This window comes from Cariama cristata, unplaced genomic scaffold (genome assembly GCF_000690535.1).
Source record: "Cariama cristata isolate BGI_N322 unplaced genomic scaffold, ASM69053v1 scaffold6870, whole genome shotgun sequence".
Classification (NCBI taxonomy): Eukaryota; Metazoa; Chordata; class Aves; order Cariamiformes; family Cariamidae; genus Cariama; species Cariama cristata.
Window position 1 is genome coordinate 9,499 of NW_009593999.1, and position 18,551 is coordinate 28,049.

General features: G+C 44.7%; 1 protein-coding gene across 2 annotated transcripts in view; it reads left to right on the top strand.

Annotated features, from left to right (window-relative positions):
* The window catches only part of ACLY (ATP citrate lyase), a 21,564-nt gene that overhangs the window by 2,212 nt on the left and 801 nt on the right, over nucleotides 1-18,551 (top strand). The window contains exons 3-26 of one of the 2 annotated variants that reach the window (XM_009696270.1): nucleotides 1,231-1,293; nucleotides 2,003-2,193; nucleotides 3,141-3,220; nucleotides 3,707-3,837; nucleotides 5,630-5,748; nucleotides 6,236-6,372; nucleotides 6,759-6,820; nucleotides 6,996-7,113; nucleotides 7,259-7,413; nucleotides 7,822-7,912; nucleotides 9,096-9,125; nucleotides 10,880-11,021; nucleotides 12,383-12,551; nucleotides 13,067-13,171; nucleotides 13,427-13,623; nucleotides 13,789-13,870; nucleotides 14,245-14,355; nucleotides 15,021-15,148; nucleotides 15,345-15,438; nucleotides 15,713-15,867; nucleotides 16,640-16,790; nucleotides 17,343-17,486; nucleotides 17,706-17,819; nucleotides 18,345-18,427. In XM_009696270.1, the coding sequence (XP_009694572.1) occupies nucleotides 1,231-1,293; nucleotides 2,003-2,193; nucleotides 3,141-3,220; nucleotides 3,707-3,837; nucleotides 5,630-5,748; nucleotides 6,236-6,372; nucleotides 6,759-6,820; nucleotides 6,996-7,113; nucleotides 7,259-7,413; nucleotides 7,822-7,912; nucleotides 9,096-9,125; nucleotides 10,880-11,021; nucleotides 12,383-12,551; nucleotides 13,067-13,171; nucleotides 13,427-13,623; nucleotides 13,789-13,870; nucleotides 14,245-14,355; nucleotides 15,021-15,148; nucleotides 15,345-15,438; nucleotides 15,713-15,867; nucleotides 16,640-16,790; nucleotides 17,343-17,486; nucleotides 17,706-17,819; nucleotides 18,345-18,427 (2,852 nt within the window). The remainder of the gene's footprint in view (nucleotides 1-1,230; nucleotides 1,294-2,002; nucleotides 2,194-3,140; nucleotides 3,221-3,706; nucleotides 3,838-5,629; nucleotides 5,749-6,235; nucleotides 6,373-6,758; nucleotides 6,821-6,995; nucleotides 7,114-7,258; nucleotides 7,414-7,821; nucleotides 7,913-9,095; nucleotides 9,126-10,879; nucleotides 11,022-12,382; nucleotides 12,552-13,066; nucleotides 13,172-13,426; nucleotides 13,624-13,788; nucleotides 13,871-14,244; nucleotides 14,356-15,020; nucleotides 15,149-15,344; nucleotides 15,439-15,712; nucleotides 15,868-16,639; nucleotides 16,791-17,342; nucleotides 17,487-17,705; nucleotides 17,820-18,344; nucleotides 18,428-18,551) is intronic. The other variant, XM_009696278.1, reaches the window with a different exon arrangement.

Genomic DNA, 18,551 nt, shown 5'->3' on the forward strand with positions numbered 1-18,551 from the left:
ACTGTTTTGAAAATCCCTTGCACTTGAGAGTCAGCAGTTGATAGCTCAAATGCTGCGTCTAGTTGGCATAGCTGCTTCACTTTAATACCCAAGGCAGATTTAGCAAGACAAGTATAAAAGCTGCCATAAAATTGTGCTCTTATTGTAGCTAGCCAGTGTGTTTTGGCTGATGACTGAGTGTTACTTCAAGTCCTTATTTTAACTCGGTGCTGCCTTGTAATATGTGTTCTCCTGGGAATGGCACTGCAATCCTAATGATAAAGAAACGCCTGCCATCCCAGCTACTGGGTTTCAGGAGCTGATAGAGTTCTGCTGCCTCAAGCAAACAGCTGCCTTGGCCCTACTGTGCCTGACTTGCTGCTGGCTCCAGCAGCAGGCTGTGCAGCCCAACCAGCGAGACCTGCCCGAAGAGCGAGACCTGCCTGAAGGCAGGCAGCTGCATCTCGTGTGCTCCCCAGCAGGAAAACGGTGAACACTGAAATTGCTTCTTTAGCACAGTGCAACCACCACAACTAAGGGAAGGGCTGTGCCAAGGACTTGTGACCATTGAGGTTTGCTCCTGAAGCAGTGTCCTCAGGAGCAGGGGGTATCTCCTGTGGCCTGTGCGGGACTGTCCCTTGAGCCAGGAGACCTGGTTTTGGGTAGGAGGAAAGCGCCTGCACAGGACAGTTCCTGGGACCTTGCTGTAGCCACCTGTCCCCATAGGAAGAGGCTGAAGGCTTCTCTTACTCTCCCGTCCTCACTTACACCACTTCCAGGGCAAGTGCTGGGCAGAGGCCTCTGCTCCTGCCGCTCCCTGTCTAGCTCAGGAGTTCCCTCGCTTCTCATTTTTTCAGAGCTCCAAGAAGCAGCTGATGCCATCGCATTTCACGCTGCACTAAGCAGTGCTCTGTAGAGGTGCTGTCTCTGGACAGGAGATAAAGAGCAGCCGTTCTGGTGTAATTCTGGTAGCCATCTGTCCCCTTCGGAAAGGGGAAGGTGACTGAGTCCTGTAACCTGTGAAGTTCAGGGGTCCTGGAGGGGTACAGCAGCTTGACTAGCAGTGACACCGTGCTTGATGCTGTGCTGGAGAGGGAGGAGTATGGTTCCCCAGAAAACACAGTGGAGAGGAGCTTGGGAGGAAGAGATTTTAAAGCGGTGTGGATTAATTCTCGAAGCTTTCCTTATGCTGTCACAAATGTTGATATCGGACAAGCGTTTATTGGTGTTTGTCTTGTTTTCTACCTACAGATTGCTAATGCGAAGGGAATCCTAAAGAATTTTTTGATTGAACCCTTCGTCCCTCACAAACAGGTTAGTATACCAAATAAAGCATGAAAAAGTGCCTTTAAATCTCCTTTGACTTGCATGCAGATTCAATGGAGGGATACCATGGAGAAAGCAGAAGTTTGGGAGTGTGCTGTTAAGCTGACAGTGTCAATGCATGCGGTCAGAGCTGCGTGCAGGCACAGCATTAGTCCATGCACAGAACTGTTAATCACATTGGTGGTTGTTCCTCTGCTGGGAGGAGGTTACAGACCACCTGAGAGGGACCAAGTTGGTTGGTCAAGGCAGCTTACTGCTCCTTCATCTAGTACTTCTGGGTGTGAATAACAAACTGGTGATGTGAGATACCCCAGTTTGTGCTGGTGAAATATTCATACTCTGCCATGGTTTGAGGGACGGGTGTAATTACCTAAGATATAGGCGCTTTCACTGCGCACAAGAAAGGACCCTTGTTTGCACTTCAGTTATGTAAGACGGGAGCAGCTTTCTCCAGAAATGGAGAGCGTTGTCCCTGGTGCGTTTCACCAGGATGAAGCCCTCTGGGCCGCTCTCCTTCCCGGGCCAGCACAGCCTGTACAACGCTGGGGAGTGTCTGGGCTGCTCCAGTGCTGGTTCTCCTTGGAAAGCTTAGCGGTGTGCTTGGTTCCCCCTTCCCTAGCATTGACACAAGAACCCCTTCTTCGGGGTCTTCTCTGGGGGTGACTTGCTAATGATTGTGCCTGGGTCTGTGGTGCAGGAGGAAGAGTTCTATGTGTGCATATACGCTGCTCGTGAGGGAGACTACGTACTCTTCCACCACGAAGGGGGTGTGGATGTGGGAGATGTTGATGCCAAAGCTCAGAAGTTGCTTGTGGCAGTGGATGAAAAGCTCAATGAATCGGATGTAACGAAACATCTCCTGCAGCATGCACCAGCAAATAAAAAGGAGTAAGTACAGATGCCCAGCCCTGGGCACAGCCAGCCACCCAGAAGCTGCTCCGCTTTATTTCAGCGCAACATCTCCTCGTTCTGTTTCACCCTAGAGCTTGCTGTCCTACCCTTCTTTCTGCTCTCAAGAATATGCCATGCATCCTAAATCCAAGTTCTTGACCTTATCCATGCTGCTTGTAAAACTCAAAATAAGTGTTCATAGTGCTTTGAGCCTTCACTTGACAGGAGCGCTTCTCAGTCTACTGAAGTCGTGACCTCTGAGATGTTGGAGACGTGTTGAATTTTGATGCTTTGTGCCAGCATAGAAGAGTTTCTTTTATTTAGTAGAATTGATGATAGGATGTGAATCTGATTGCTAATTCAGAAATGTACTCTCCCTTAGTCTTGCTTTGTCTAAGAAGGTATTCTTTTGCTATTCCTACACTTACTGCAAGCTTATCCGTAGATCTCAAAGCTTCTTCTGCATCTCCTTTAATTAGATGCCTATACCCAGTTATCTTAATATGAGTCATGGTTTTTCCAAACATAACGTAATCATTGATGGCATTGTTCAGCACTGAAAGGCTGAAGAAGCCTGTCACTAATATAGTTTACTGCAGTCTCTTCCCCATCCCAGCTAACGAAGCTTAGTTCTGACAAAGATGTGTATCTGACAGTGAGAGACAATGATGCATTTCTGTCTCTTGGTGAGATTAAACAGGCTGCACATCGAAATGACAGTTGTAAGCAACTGTGTTCTCAGCAGAGTTTGGAGTGTAATTAAGATGAGTCATCAAGGTCTTCCTTTCCTTGAGTCATCACCTGGGCTTCTTCCAGAGAAGATGAATGAGAATGAAAGAAATTGATAGAGTAGTTTTGCAGATTGCCACTAACATAAATGAAGCAGAGCAGGCTGTGCTTTATGTTTGGCTACTTTAATAAACTTGTTTAAAATTTTTTTACAGCATCTTGGCTAGCTTCATCTGTGGCCTCTTCAACCTTTATGAAGATCTATATTTCACATACCTGGAGATCAATCCATTAGGTAACAGATATTTTTGGGAGCAGGACTTTCTGTTCTAAAATATTGAAATGTGTACTTTATCCTTCACTTTTGCGTAGTTTTGCAACAATACTAGGTGGCATATGCAAAAGAAGTACAAAAGTGGATATGATGTATCAAAAATTAGGACTGCTTACAGGTGTTCTCTGTTATCTAACTTCCTGGTGGAAATGATAAATTCCACTGAAAGGGATGTTAAGTCGGAACTGAAGAACATAAAAATTGCTCTGTTAGATCAGAACAAAACAGCACTTGAGCCAGGGCCCGGTCCGTGACCATAGTCAGTAGTTGATTCTTCAGGGAACTTGCTGGGTTGGTAAATACAACTGACCAATGTGGAGGAAGGAGAACAAAGATGACCTAGCTTTTGTCATGATCTCTGTATGGTACCAAATTTTATCAGTAAATCTGTAACATATGTCTCTGTACAAAACGGAGCTAATTCTGACTTTTTTTTCTCAAATGCAGTGGTGACTAATGATGGTGTCTACATCCTTGATTTGGCTGCAAAGATTGATGCGACTGCTGACTACATGTGCAAAGTGAAATGGGGGGATGTGGAGTTTCCCCCTCCCTTTGGCAGGGAAGCTTATCCAGAGGCAAGTAACAACCATTCTGGCCCAAATTCCTTTATTGTGGACTACAAGATTAATTCCTCATTGCTTGTATGTCCATGGCATTGAGGTTTTTCCAGTGGGTTTTGTCACTGTGTTTCAAGTACCTTGGCATTGTTATCCATGGCAAGAGCTTGTGCGAACCTGTGTACAGGTTGCCGTAGTCCTAGGACTTCTCATAATCACACTCTGAACTGCAGTTGCTTTCAGTCTCTGCTTGGATGCTTTTTGGAGGTGTATATTTAACGTCATTCTTCAACAATCGTCCTTACATAGTTCTTGCCTGCGTTGCTCCGCTGTCAGCATCGTTGTTTTTTGTTGGGGAACTGGTTACTGACAGCCTCCTGGCAGCTGATGCTCCCTCAATGTTTCAGTTACAGTTTCTGAGAGCAGAGCAGCAGTTTTGTGCAAAATCTGCATGTGAGTGTGAATCCAGAGAAAATAATTACAATCTCTCAAACTTCAAAGTAAAAACTTAAGATGTTAATATGCCTGTTCTCCTGAAAAGCGATGACCAAGAAGAGGCCTGCAGGGAACCTTTTTGTTTTAAAGTTGGAAATGCCTGTTCCTTCTCAGAGTTCCCTGGGTTTGTACTGCTGGTTGCATAAACACTGCTTCATGCATAGCCTCCCAGCGGCTTCAAAAACTGTTGGAAGCACAGCTCTCTCCTTAATTATTCTGTTACTTATTTCAGGTGACTGTTCTGCTGTCTCCAAAACGATTTCTGTCCTGACTTTTTCATTTTAATCATTATAATTGTGCTTCAGTTGGGGAAGGTTTTTGTAACGTGGCCAGGAAATCCATTTAGCTATTTCTCTCCATGTAGCTTGCTGGGTGCCAGCACTTAACTCATTTTGTTCTTAAAAGGATTAGTTCAGTTTTTGTCTCTGAATCATCCCTCCGCAAGTCGCTGTGAAGGTTATTATGGCAGTGTCTTTGCTGAGAATTTTAATGAACTCCCAATGAAGTGCTTCTCAACAGACAAGTGCACTGTGTTGCAGGAACACCATGTTGAGCCAAATCACAGCTCTCGGTGATTACATTCTTGGCTGCAGCACAGCCAGAGTGTGTAGCCATGGGTGTGTTGATTTTTAAATTTCCTCTGGTCTCGGTCTGCAGACAAGGTCAGAACAAGACTTTCAGTTCAGAGGCCTTTGATTCTGTGACTGTCATATGCAGAACCATGAAAACCAGGAGCTTCCCAGGCTGGCAGAGCAGTGGAGGAAAAGACCACCGTTCATGGAAAGGCCATTGTAGTCCAGCCTAGCAGTCAGCTGCATTTCCAAAGTCTTTCATATGCAAACAGGAGGTATCTGCTTCTGGATCTGCACTCCACAAATGAAGTAATATCAAATTTATAGCAATTACTTGTGGCTTCACTTGGGACAACCAAGAGACAAGCCAGCAGGCCTTAAAAAGACAACATATTCTTTGGAGGCTATAATTTTTTTTTTTCCTGAAGAAAGAATCAAAATTTGAGCATATGCTCAGATTGATCCCCTTTGAATTTGTTACAGAGAGAATGGCGCAAGCTGTCTATACCCAATCCAATTTCAATGTTCTGTCTTGGAGAACGCCTAACAGAAATTGGTCCTGGCCCCTGGGAGGTGAAGCTGGGTCTCTGTCCCTTACAACAATGGTGTTTGTAGTTCTGGTCTGCCCACAGTTGCAGTTGACAGGAGATGCAGGAGCTCTGCGGGTCCAGTGCTACGAACCCTCTGGTTTGGAAAAGGAGGGTGCAGAAGGAAGTTTAAGTTGTGTGCTGCTCTGTTTGCAGGAAGCCTACATTGCTGATCTGGATGCGAAGAGTGGAGCCAGCTTGAAACTTACTATTCTCAACCCCAAAGGCAGGATCTGGACCATGGTGGCTGGTGGTGGTGCCTCTGTGGTTTACAGGTAACAGGAACAAGGTTTCCAGAGAGGGAGGTGGATGTACAGTGCTGGAAGAAAATAATTAATGCAGTCTCTGGAAAGAAGACTCTTCTAAAGCGATCTTTCCCACGCCATGACTGCTTGGGACCTCTTCAGAATGAAGGTGCTGTGTGGATTTCTTAGCAAGATGTGGCATGTAGTGTCCCTTAGAGATAGCTTAATTCTGGGAGGTTGAGATGTGGTTTCTTTTTGACTTGGAAAGAAACAAGCTGGCTGAAAGCTGTTTATGGTAATATTGTTGCTGTGGTAGTCACTGAGTTCCCATCGTATCTAGGAAGTATAACAAGATAATTGTGACTGGCACCAAGAAGAGAGCAGCTTTTTTTTCAGCAGACAGCATGATCTGTCTGTTACAAGTCCCACTTTCCCAGGAATTTGGAATGTTTTATTAAGACCTTTATAGTGACTCAAATTATAACCAGTTTCTTAAGTAACCTTTTTTTTTTTACAGTGACACCATTTGTGACCTGGGGGGTGTGAATGAACTGGCTAACTATGGGGAATACTCAGGAGCCCCAAGTGAACAACAGACCTATGACTATGCCAAGACTATTCTCTCCCTCATGACACGAGAGAAGCACCCTGAAGGTAAGGGAGTCGCTGCAATTTCAAAGCTGTGAAGCTGCATGCGAGGAAAAAGCTGAACAAATGTGGGCTGTTACTATGTGTAGACCTCCCTGCAGAGCTTTTCATGTACTGCTGCCTTCTGAGTGAAATAGTGATGGATTTCTGTCAGCTCTTGCTTCAGAGACAGGACTTGTGCCTTTCCATGTAGCAAAGAGCAGATGTGGCTTGAGAGATTCCTGCTTGATACAAAGCTCTTCCCTTCCAGGCTCTGCTAAACACAACTTACTGCAAGCTGTTGGCTAGTCTGAACTGCAGTATTGTTTCACTTTACATCCTAAACTGCTTCATGATCTTAGAGTACACTGTGGTTTTAGAACAGTTTTATTTATGCATGTTTCTTCCCTCAGGTAAAATCCTGATCATTGGAGGCAGCATTGCTAACTTCACCAATGTCGCAGCCACTTTTAAAGTAAGTGACTATCCAGAAGTACCAGCAAATGCCCACAGTCATCAACCCTGAGCCATTCTCCCCAGTTCTGTGTTGTGCTGAGGCTGACGGTGCAACTCTTGGAAGAGTTCCTAAGATGATGGGACAGGGTAAACATCAGGCTGCCCAGTTCACTTATCCTGTATGTTTCTTTTAGGGCATCGTGAGAGCGATTAAGGATTACCAAGGCCCTCTGAAGGAGCATGAGGTGAGGATATTTGTACGAAGAGGAGGCCCGAACTACCAGGAAGGATTACGTGTCATGGGAGAAGTTGGTAAGGACCAACCATTTCCTTAGTTCTGTTCTTGCATCTTGTTTCTTCCACCTGCTTTCTGCAAAAAAAAAATGCTTCATTTTGGCAGAAGCTCATCTTGCTCCTTTTTCCCCTCAAGGCTGACTGTTCTTGTATGCATACACAGGGAAGACCACTGGGATCCCCATCCATGTCTTTGGCACGGAGACTCACATGACTGCGATTGTGGGCATGGCGCTCGGCCATCGGCCCATCCCCAACCAGCCACCTGCGGCAGCCCACACCGCCAACTTCCTCCTCAACGCCAGCGGCAGCCCTTCGGTGAGTTCCTTCCCCTCCATGAAAGGGGACGCTTGTGAGGAGCCTCCTGAAGGCCGGTTCCCCTGTCTGAACAGGTCAGAAATGGATCTTGGCCACCATTGTATTTGTACGAAGCTCTGGGAAAACTAAAGTGACTCCTCCTGCATGGTTTATCAGGAGGGGCCCTCCCAACGTCCACCTCGCTCATGCAGAGAATGTGCCTCCTCAAAACCAACAATGTGACTCTTGTATCTCCTGGGAACTTGTTCGTTTAGGAGTTTTCCCTCACTTGACTGAAATGGTCCCATCTCAACGTTAACTTTCTTTCGTTTTCTTTGTAGTCTTCATAGCCAAATTGGCCATCTCCTACATCCTCCAGGCCTTACCTGGCATGCTGTCCCTTACTGACTTGGCTTCTGAATCTTTCAGACTCCAGCACCAAGCAGAACAGCTTCCTTCTCAGAGTCCAAACAAGATGATATTGCTCCAGCTAAGAAGGCAAAACCAACAGCACCTCTTGGTAAGTCCAACATTGGAAATGATTGCTGGGAGTTCTCTTCTGCTTCAAAAGACAGAATATGGACTAGACTAATGCTTTTTTTTTCTGTATACAAAGGGAAGCAATTTTGTGGTGCCTGTCTATCTTTGTTTTGAATTTAGTTAAGTGCTTTTAGAATGTTGTCACTTGTTGTGCTAGTAGCTCATACACAAGGTGAGTCAGAGTTGCCTTGATCCAGGATGTTCCTTTGAAAGGAATGGCACAGTTCGAGAACTCTAGCTTTCCCATGTCCCCTTACGCAAGGCCAGTGGACAACAGGTTAGAGTACCTGCGCTGCGGTTGCCTGCTTTCCAGTTACGTACCTGGGGGGTGTTCCCATGGGATGCTGCTTAGAACGCTGCAGGTATTCAGAAAGTCCTTCTTGGTATATGCTGCAGCCTTCTGGATGAACCCTCTACAGTCAGTGCAGGAGGAGTTGTGACGTACTCCTTGCACATCTAGGGTCAGAGGTTACTGTGCAGTGTGTGTATTTTTGTTGGGGGTTTTTTGTCCTCTTTTTAGTTCTTGGCTTTCTTTTACTGAAGTCTGTAGGAAGCTGCTTTAGCATGGTGATCTGCAAGAGCTTTGTAGCCTTTTGCTTATATTTGTTGGAAGCCTTATTGGGTAAAAGCATGTCGTATGGGGATAAAACAACAGCAGAATTGGGCAGGGACAGAACGTGATAAGGTCCTGGTCCTCCTCCCTTGAATGTGAGGAGATACTGGCCTTGTTTACAAGAGTATGGCATGATGACAAAAATATTTGGATCCAATTCTGGTGAAACGCATCACAAAACCCACTACTGCTCTCTTAATCGTTGTGCACAGAATTTTGCATGAGCAATGCTTCAAAAAGACATGGAAAATGTGTGTGCCATGGAGCTTGCAGTGCAAGGAACTGCCACCTGAACCCGAAATGTGTTTGTGCTGGGATAAGCAAAAAATTTCTAGATGGCAAAATGCAAAATGTGATGTCCAGATATTTGGAGAGGAAGTACAGCAGAGAGTGCTCCAGTCTGCTTGTTTTCTAACAAAAGCAAACCCAAAAAGTCCCGAGTGCTGTGGGGAGGAGGGAAGCTGCAGCACCCTGCCGCAGGTGCCCTGCTGTTGGGATGACAGCAGCCAGCTCTGTCAGATTGTTGCATGAGTGATTCTCTCTTTAACAGATTCACTCCCAGCTTCAAGACCTGGTTCAGGTAGGACACGTGTGACTAGCTGAATGTGCCTGGCCTTGCTGGCAGCTGACTTTTTTAGTTCTTGGTTTTGTTGCTGTTTTTTCTCTCCAAAAGTTTGCAGTGTTGTCTGGTCCTTCCCTTCCCTCCTGCCCAGTGTATTTAGCTATCACCATATGAACTTTTCATCTGTTTTTTCAAGTGCAGATCACATTCTCCTTTGCACAAAAACTTTCTGTTTCTGGAGGAGAGAGGGATAGGTCTCAAACAAACTTTAATTTCCACCGCACCCCCAGTCATTATGGAGAAAAACAGACCTAGGCATATTGTGAAAAGCTCTGTTCTCTTTGCTTTCAAAAAGAAGGAATCACTAACCAGGCCTGATAACTGGCATTTTGTTTCAAAGGGAAACAAAACGGTGCAGGTGTCCTGCTGATGAGCCTTGAAGGGCACAGAAAAATCACTGAATGAACTAAATGTTCTTTATGCCTTATCAGTTCAGCAAACAATTAAAGCTTGTGCTCAGTGAAGTTATGGGGACTTTAAGCACTCTCTTGAGCTCTGTGCTGGATGAGAATAAACTGCTGAATTGGGGTCAAAGTAGAGTTTCAAGCCATCTCCTCAATCATAAGAGGAGGGACAGTAGAAGGGGATCTCTCAGATTCTTCCTTGTGTGGTGTCAGACAAATAACATCACCTTTCTGGGCCTGCATTTTCCTGTTTCTATGAATATTAATATTACCTTCTTGCAGGCACCTGCAAAATAAACGGAATTTTTCAGGGTAGGCAGTTTTCTAATAACAAGTCATGCGGCAGTGCATCTAAACTATGAACATGTAGGGTTGGAGAACAGTGACTGATTTCTTGTTAAAGCCAACAGAACAGTATCCTGTTTAATCCCTAATGCTGTTTACCTTTGATTCAAAGCCAAAAAGAAATTAGCAGTAGACTGAGTTGGCATCAGCAGTTGGATCAGCTCTGAGTTCTTAAGAGTTTTAAAATTAACTCTGCCTGGAGTCAAAGAGAGGAACTCCACGTTTTGCTGTGACAAGTGGTGTAAATACACTTCAAGAAAACAGTCCATACGCACTAGCTGAACTATTGCCTTTCCTGTGACTCTGTCCCCCAAAGCCAAGTTTTGGGCCATATATAAATTCTTGGAGCCCTCAGGTTTGTGTTGGATTCTGATCATCAAAAAAACTTGAAAACAAAAGCTGAGTATGTAGAGCTCCTTTGCTTTCTTTGTCCCCTCCATTTCCTGCTTTTCTCTTTATTTCCTGTCATCCTACTGTGGTGCCCTGATAAACGTAGGAGGCAAACCTCCTGTGGTTCTCCCAGACTGTAGGCCATGTGCAAAAAAAATAAAATAAATAAAATTCAAAGTTCCCTTCCTCTTCAGTTTTGCAGAATAAAACTATCTGGGAGGAACATGAATGGCCCATGTATGAAGAGGAAGAGGCAGTTTTCACTTACCTCTCCTCTCCTACCCCAGCCCCTCCCGCCCCAATTAAGCACTTGCCCATTTTGTGAAACCCAAGACCTGGCTATTGTGTTCAGAGTCCTGGGAAGGGGGATGCTGCTACATCTACAGTTTCTTCCTTAATTTGGACAGTGTGGCTACTACATCCAGCAGCTCACCTGTTGGGCTCAGTTTGGAGGGAGGGGAATATGCTCGTCTGAGAGACTTCTCAGCAGACATTTGGCAAAGTTGCAGCTTTTGTCTTGCACAGATGTACATTGTGAATGTGGTTTGGGTTTCTTCTGCTCTCTCTGAGCAGGTAAAGCTACAACCCTGTTCAGCCGTCACACCAAAGCTATTATCTGGGGAATGCAGACACGGGCTGTGCAAGGAATGCTAGACTTTGATTATATTTGCTCCCGGGACGAACCTTCAGTAGCGGCCATGGTTTATCCATTCACGTAAGTAGCCTGTGTTGACTGCATTGTTTTTCTGACTGCTTCTCTCAAATTCTTCTGTTAGCTTCCTCCTCCTCCTGCCTCTGCTGTTTTTTAGCGTAGCTTTGCCCTAGTCTACATCTCTGCTTTAACACCTCCTCCTGTGCTCCCTTCCACCAGCAGGTTGGCTTTGCAGACTGCTTGCTGTTCCCCTTGACCACTGATTTCAGGCTGCTCTATTGAAACAGATTAATGTTAGCCACAAAATTTAAGTCTCACTTCATGCCCTTTGAAAGGGTATCCAAATTCTGTTCCTTCACTCAGCAAGTAAGGAAGGCCTGACTAGTTGGGCTTCTCTGCTGCTGAAACAGTGAGGTGGGAGCCCATACAAAGGTAGGAGGTTTGTTTCGTTTCTGTGGTATTTACAGACATCAAGCATAGCTGATGTGTCTAATCAGCCTCTGTCCTGCTGAGGCCCGATTTTGCCTCTTGACAATGAATTACTTTGTACTGTTAGTCTGCAGCTGTGATGATAATTGCAGCTCTGTAATAACTTCTCAGCAAGTGCAAACCTCAGGGTACTAAAACTCAGTGCAAGCATAGCCACATCTATAGATGAGTGGTAGCCCCTTGCGGTGTCGCAGTTGTTTACGAAGAAAAAGCAATAGGGATTAAAAGTCTAAGGCTACCTACGATTATCTGATTCTAGTTGACCTTTTGGAGGAAGCCAGGCTGGCAAAACCTGGAAGGTTCTGTTACAAATGTACTAGTGTGGGAACACAGCCAACATCTCTACACTCTTAAATGACTGAACGGTACAGACTTCAAAGTTTCAGTCAGAGCATCTACCGCATGTAAAAGGCAACACCTACAGTGAAACTCGCCTGGGTGCATCTCCTTGAGTGTGTGTGTGGGTAGAGCCTCACTGTAGCAGAATTGGAAAGTTGAGTGGCCTTCACATTGCTGTCCTGGCTGTTCACCGCAGATACTGGTTTCCTGTTCCCCAGTCCGGTATTTGTTCCAGCCCAGTAATGCAGCTTTGCATGCATCTCATTCATTACTCTTTCTGTGCCTCATTCTGTCTTCCAGCTTGGAGTAGAATTGAGGCTCTGGTAACTTCACTGTGGGAGAGCTTATTCATCTTGCTGGATGCCTCTGTCCCCATTAGCCCGTCTCCTTCCATATGCTGCTCTGTTCTATGCTCTGAAGAACCTTCTGCTGTTAGTATGGTCCCTCTCCATATACGCTCACTTGCTAGTGAGTGTCTCACAGTCAGTCTTGGTGTCTGAGAATGGGGGTTTGTAAACTCCTCTACCTGCATGCACTTATGCCTTTGTCTTTCCAGTAGCCTTAAGGGTCAGGGTTTTTCATCTTCTGCTCCATAGTGGTGACCACAGGCAGAAGTTCTATTGGGGCCACAAGGAAATCCTGATCCCAGTCTACAAGAACATGTCAGATGCCATGAGGAAGCACCCAGAGGTGGATGTTCTCATCAACTTCGCATCTCTGCGTTCTGCTTATGACAGCACTGTTGAAACCATGAATTATCCACAGGTGCGTGAGGGATCTAGAAGAAGACCAAGGGAAAAAAGGAAGATCTTGTCAGCAGGGTACCAGTGTTTATTAAACCATGATGGTATTAGTAAATTGTCTTGGTCTTCCAACTTGGCAGATGAATACCTCAATTCTAACTCCTTATAGACTATAAGGAGGATACTGGAGTTGCATAAGAAATTCTAATGCTGGACTTGCACTTTGTACAAGAGGAACTCTGTACCTCTTGGTTAGGAGTAATTTCTTTGGGGTGGTTAAAATATAGTGCTGCTCTAATGTGCAAGGGGGAGAAAAAAAATTCTCAGAACAGTGCGTTGAGACTGCTGTGAAGATCACAGTAGACTCTGGATTCATGCAGTGGGCATAAAAAAAAGTGCACAGCATGACCTCCCAGGGGCCTGACAAGAAGCTGATTGTGCCCTGTGAGCAGCTGTTTTCCTTCTCTGTCCCGCAGTTTGTTAGGATTAGGGTAGTGACACTGGGGGGTACTAATGGTTTTCGTTATCTTACTGCAGATCCGCACCATTGCCATTATTGCTGAGGGCATTCCAGAGGCCCTGACACGCAAACTGATCAAGACCGCAGATAAAAAAGGAGTCACTATCATTGGGCCTGCAACTGTAAGTACTGATGACCTTTTTCTTCTCTTTATCCATCTGTCTTAATCTTCAGATCGACTTTCTCCAAAGGATAAAGTATATACTACAATCTATCTTGTCTTTAGTCATATGAAGTGCATGTTAGTTTCTCTTTTTAAGGTCACATTACTGTCTTTTGTTGTCTGTATAAATACTGACAAGACCATTTTACAGAAGTGTTCCTAAGTTTCACGTGTATTTTAAAAAGCTTTACAGCTTTCTCTAATTTTCTTGCAGGTTGGTGGGATCAAACCAGGTTGCTTTAAAATAGGCAACACAGGAGGCATGCTGGATAATATCTTAGCATCAAAACTGTACCGTCCTGGCAGTGTGGCTTATGTCTCACGATCTGGAGGAATGTCCAATGAGCTCAACAACATCATTTCCCGAACCACTGATGGGGTCTATGAAGGGGTGGCCATTGGAGGAGACAGGTAGGAGCCTGCATCTTCAACAAAGACACCATTTTTTAAGTCAGTCGACAGAAGAGTTGTTAGTAATTTGGAGGAAGAAGGGCAGGTTGGCTGTTAATTTTTCTTCTTTCAGAAAAGTTTATGAAACAAATCCAACTTCTACCATTTTCCCTGTATTCTACCCAGATATCCTGGTTCAACTTTTATGGATCATGTCTTGCGCTATGAGGATACTCCAGGAGTGAAAATGATTGTAGTACTTGGAGAGGTGAGTGAGACCAGTTCACTCTTATCTGAGACATACTCATGCGTTTTGTTTTGGGAGCATCTGACCTGGCTGCAAGGGTGTTGAATAGCAGCTACAGATGAGTGGCAGCTATTCATACTGTTCATGAATATCCCAATTTTTATTTCATACTTCTTTAATCAAAAGAAATTGAATGTATTCCACAGGCAAGCATAGTCTCCCCTTCTTTAAAAAAAAAAAATCAAATTAGGAGGCTTTGTTCTAAGACTTCAGCTGTCACTCAATGAAAAAAGCAGAAAAAAAAAAAAATCCAAGTAATGCTTCCATATGCATCTCAGAGCTGGTTTCTACAAAAGTGCAGTTTTGAACCAGTTCGGCTCTCTTTCTTTCTGCAGATTGGAGGCACAGAAGAGTATAAGATCTGCAGGGGTATTAAAGAAGGTCGTATCACCAAGCCAGTGGTGTGCTGGTGTATTGGTACTTGTGCCACCATGTTCTCTTCAGAGGTATGTGCAAAAATGGGGGCAAAATGCGTAAAATAAGTATATATCCACGATGGGGCGGGGGGGGAGGGGCACACCCCACGCCACCCAACCGCAAAAAAACCCACCAACTTCTCTCATTGTGCCTAAACCTTCCAGAATTGCCAGCGGCAACATAACACGCAGAAGTTAATAAACGTAAATTATAGAAGTTCTTTGTGTTTCTGTAGTCTGCCGCTGGTGACTTCCACGGGATTCTGCATACTTGTAAAGGGAGCCCAGAAAGTTCTTTGTGTTTCTGTAGTCTGCTGCTGGTGACTTCCACAGGATTCTGCATACTTGTAAAGGGAGCCCAGAGATCCCAGGGAATACAACAGATTGTAATAGCCACCTGCTTCTGGAGTGGGAATGGGAAAGATGCATGTTAAGCAGCTCCGGAGAGTGGGGGAGTTTAGGGAGACAGGACGTCAGTGGACGAGCCTGGAGTGATTCCAGATCAGAAAATGCCCTGCATGTTGCAGTGCTGATTGTAGTTGCAGCCAAGAGTTCTGTTAACCCAAAGAAGGCGGCAGATGTGACAGAGGAATACCAGTGACTGCACTAGTTTCCTTGTCAGCTCTTTATTCTGTTTTACTCTCTGCAGGTAAACAACTTGTATTCCTTACTGCTGTCTTTTCTCTTGTTTGTAGGTGCAGTTTGGCCATGCAGGAGCTTGTGCCAACCAGGCTTCTGAAACTGCTGTCGCAAAGAATCAAGCCTTGAAAGAAGCTGGTGTGTTTGTTCCCCGGAGTTTTGATGAGCTGGGAGAGGTCATTCAGTAAGTCACATTAACAGGGCACCTTCACCAGGGGACAAAAACTGTTAGGGAGCTAATTGTAGCCTGATAAGGAAATATATTCCTGCTTAAGGAAAGCAGCTTCTATTCATTATGGCGGTTTTTAAGGTCTAGATTAAGACCACCTCACTTGTATCTCTTAAAAGGACTGAAGTTAATAAATGGATTCTCTCTCTAGGTCTGTCTACCAGGATCTTGTGGCCAAGAGAGTGATTGAACCAGCTGAGGAGGTGCCTCCTCCAACTGTGCCAATGGATTACTCCTGGGCAAGGGTGAGCTGTGCTATTTTACCTGCTCTTTGGTTCCTTAGAAACCAGACAGGATGTTTGCTATGATTCTGATGCGTATGGCCATGATGGTGTTGCCTTGGGGTTATATCTTGCACTTTATAGTGTTACTTGTGAGCTCACTGGCTACGCTGGTTCTAGACTGTGGAAGCTGCTCTGGGGGCACGCTTAAGGCATTGTTGTTTGACCACTCTGCCTCCTACTGCCCCTTGCCGCTAATGTGGATTGTTAAAATCCTATCTTTGTGCTGCAATTTCAGGAGCTGGGTCTGATTCGCAAACCAGCTTCCTTTATGACAAGCATCTGTGACGAGAGAGGTCAGGAACTGATTTATGCTGGGATGCCGATCACTGAGGTCTTCAAAGAAGAGATGGGAATTGGAGGGGTTCTGGGCCTGCTCTGGTTTCAAAGGAGGTGAGGCAACTTTTGTGAAAGCTCACAAATTCTTTGGCTTGAAGTTTTTCTTGTTTATTAATAGACTTTTAAGCAAAAAAAAGTAACTCCAGGATTCCTTTGTGAACGTTGATTCACTGGGAATGCCATCTCTATATTCCCTCCTCTGAGACCACATCAGCATGTCAAGGCTTCATACAGTATGTTTTAGTCTTGGGATGAAGTTTTCCACAAGTTTTGTGGTGCCTTGAGGAAATGTCTCTATTCTAGCCCTGTTTCCTGCTCTCAGACTTACTTGCTTCTTATAATTGTCACCTTGACTCTGGAGAGATTGAGGACTTTACAACATTTGCTAGCCAGCCTACAGGGAACCTTCTGAATGGCAGAAGTTTGCTGCCTTCATCTGATCATGCTTTTGTTAAAGGCACTCTTGGCACTAGCTGGAATCTCTGGCTCAGCAGAACGGGATGAACAGAACGGTAGCTCAGCCTCATGGCTCCCCTCAAGGGAACCCACAGAGCTCACTGATCAGTCAGCTGCGTGTGCAAACTCAGCCTACAAAACTGACCCTCGGCTATAAGCTAAACCGCTCCTGTGGAAACTGAATAAAAATCTGATCTCTGAGAAAGATACTAGGATGCACTGATGGGTACTGCAACCCTACAGCTCCCTTTCTCTGTTCTACTTCTTTCAAGTATACACCTAAAACAAAAGCTACTGCCCAGTATAACACCAAGTGTCTTGTTACTCAATTTTCTTTACAATAAATGAGTTCAGTCTCTTTCTTGCTCAGGTTACCCAGGTATGCCTGCCAGTTCATTGAGATGTGTTTGATGGTAACAGCAGATCATGGGCCTGCTGTATCTGGCGCCCACAACACCATTGTCTGTGCGAGAGCTGGAAAAGATCTTGTCTCGAGTCTCACTTCAGGCCTTCTTACTATCGTAAGTACCTAATATCCAGAAGATTTAGCTCTGTTACTCGTTACTCTGTCTAGGTTTTATTACTATTAATTTGAGATTTAGACTGGCTTCAGAGCTGTGGATAGGTTGTCTCTGTTCACTCACACTTTGATTTTCTGCTGAATTTAATAGCTTGATGCTATAGGCTTAAAACCTAGTCCATTTTTCTAGTAAGCAAGACTATTTTGATGTTTCTCATTTGAGTCTAAAAATACTCTGTAGAGGCCAAAGTTCTGTCAGCACTGTCCCTGTATGGTTGCCTAGTCTCTTACAAGACTGAGAAATAAAAATGTGAGTAAAACAGACTTCAGATTGCATTTCCCCCCACGCTCTTTCTCGAGTGGAGATGTGTTGGCCACATATTGGCACTTGTGTTGAGTTCAAGACAGGTGCTTTATCTCAGGTCTCTGCCTAAGTTTAGTTTCATGAATGCCACAGTGATAGACAGAGCAGTTAGGGAAGACAATCTTGTGCTTGTTTTGTACCTTAACTGTGGAGTCGTTTGCTACAATTCCCTTTATGTGTTGCACCCAGGGTGACCGGTTTGGTGGAGCACTGGATGCTGCAGCTAAAATGTTCAGCAAAGCCTTTGACAGTGGGATTATCCCTATGGAGTTTGTGAATAAGATGAAGAAAGAAGGGAAACTGATCATGGGCATTGGACACAGAGTCAAATCAGTAAGAAAACTGCATTAGTACAAATTGGAGGGTTTGGGTTTTGGTGTTTGTTTTTTTTTTAGGGAAGGGTGGGGGAGAGAAAAAATGAAGGAAAGAAAATTAGCAACTTTCAGAGGCAGCTATTGACCCTGTTCTCCTAAAGGTACAAATAGTAAAGCTTGTGGCAAGTACCTGTGTAAGAGGCAACATCAGTGACTGTAATGTGTTCTTAACTTGCAGGTAAATAACCCAGACATGAGAGTTCAGATTCTCAAAGACTACGTGAAGCAGCATTTCCCTGCCACCCCACTGTTGGACTATGCACTTGAAGTAGAAAAAATTACAACTTCCAAGGTGAAATGTGCTAGTATTTAACTCCTCTTGAGCACCCTTTCTTACTGGAGGGAAAGTGACCAGGGGTTAATACTGTATTTTAATTGCAGTGCTTCATAAATTGTTGCTGGGATTTTGTTTTTCTATGGTAGAATTGAGGCCAAGTACAACTACGGTTTGGTAAGGCTGAAGACATTTGTTGGACACCAGGAAGATACTGAACAAACCAAACCCCGTTATCTGTGGTGTCCACACTGAAACCACTGTATTCTTTAAATCTGAGGCAGAGCTAGGACACGTGATGGCCTGTGGCAGATAATCTCTGTGGTTTGAACCAAATGCAGGCCCATTGTTTGGGGCTGTTCTTCCATTACTCCCATGAAGCATGGCTCTTGCTCAAGTTGCTGAACAGCCTTCTCTATCACTAGGCTTGTGTGCCCACAATTATAGGCAACCCTCAAATTACCCTTGAGGACAGAAGTTGCCAGGTGAACATCATTTGTCACTGTTAACATCTTTATTGGGGTGTGTTTTCATTTTCTGCAGAAACCAAATCTTATCCTGAATGTAGATGGCTTTATTGGAGTTGCCTTTGTTGATGTACTCAGGAATTGTGGCTCTTTCACACGGTAAGTATGTAGTGGGCTGTTTCTCTTAGATTGTGGCCCTATAAAAATGATGGGAGCCATACTGCCAGCTCATGTGGGGCCAGGATTTCAAAAGGAGATTGTGAAGGAAATGCAGCCTGGACTT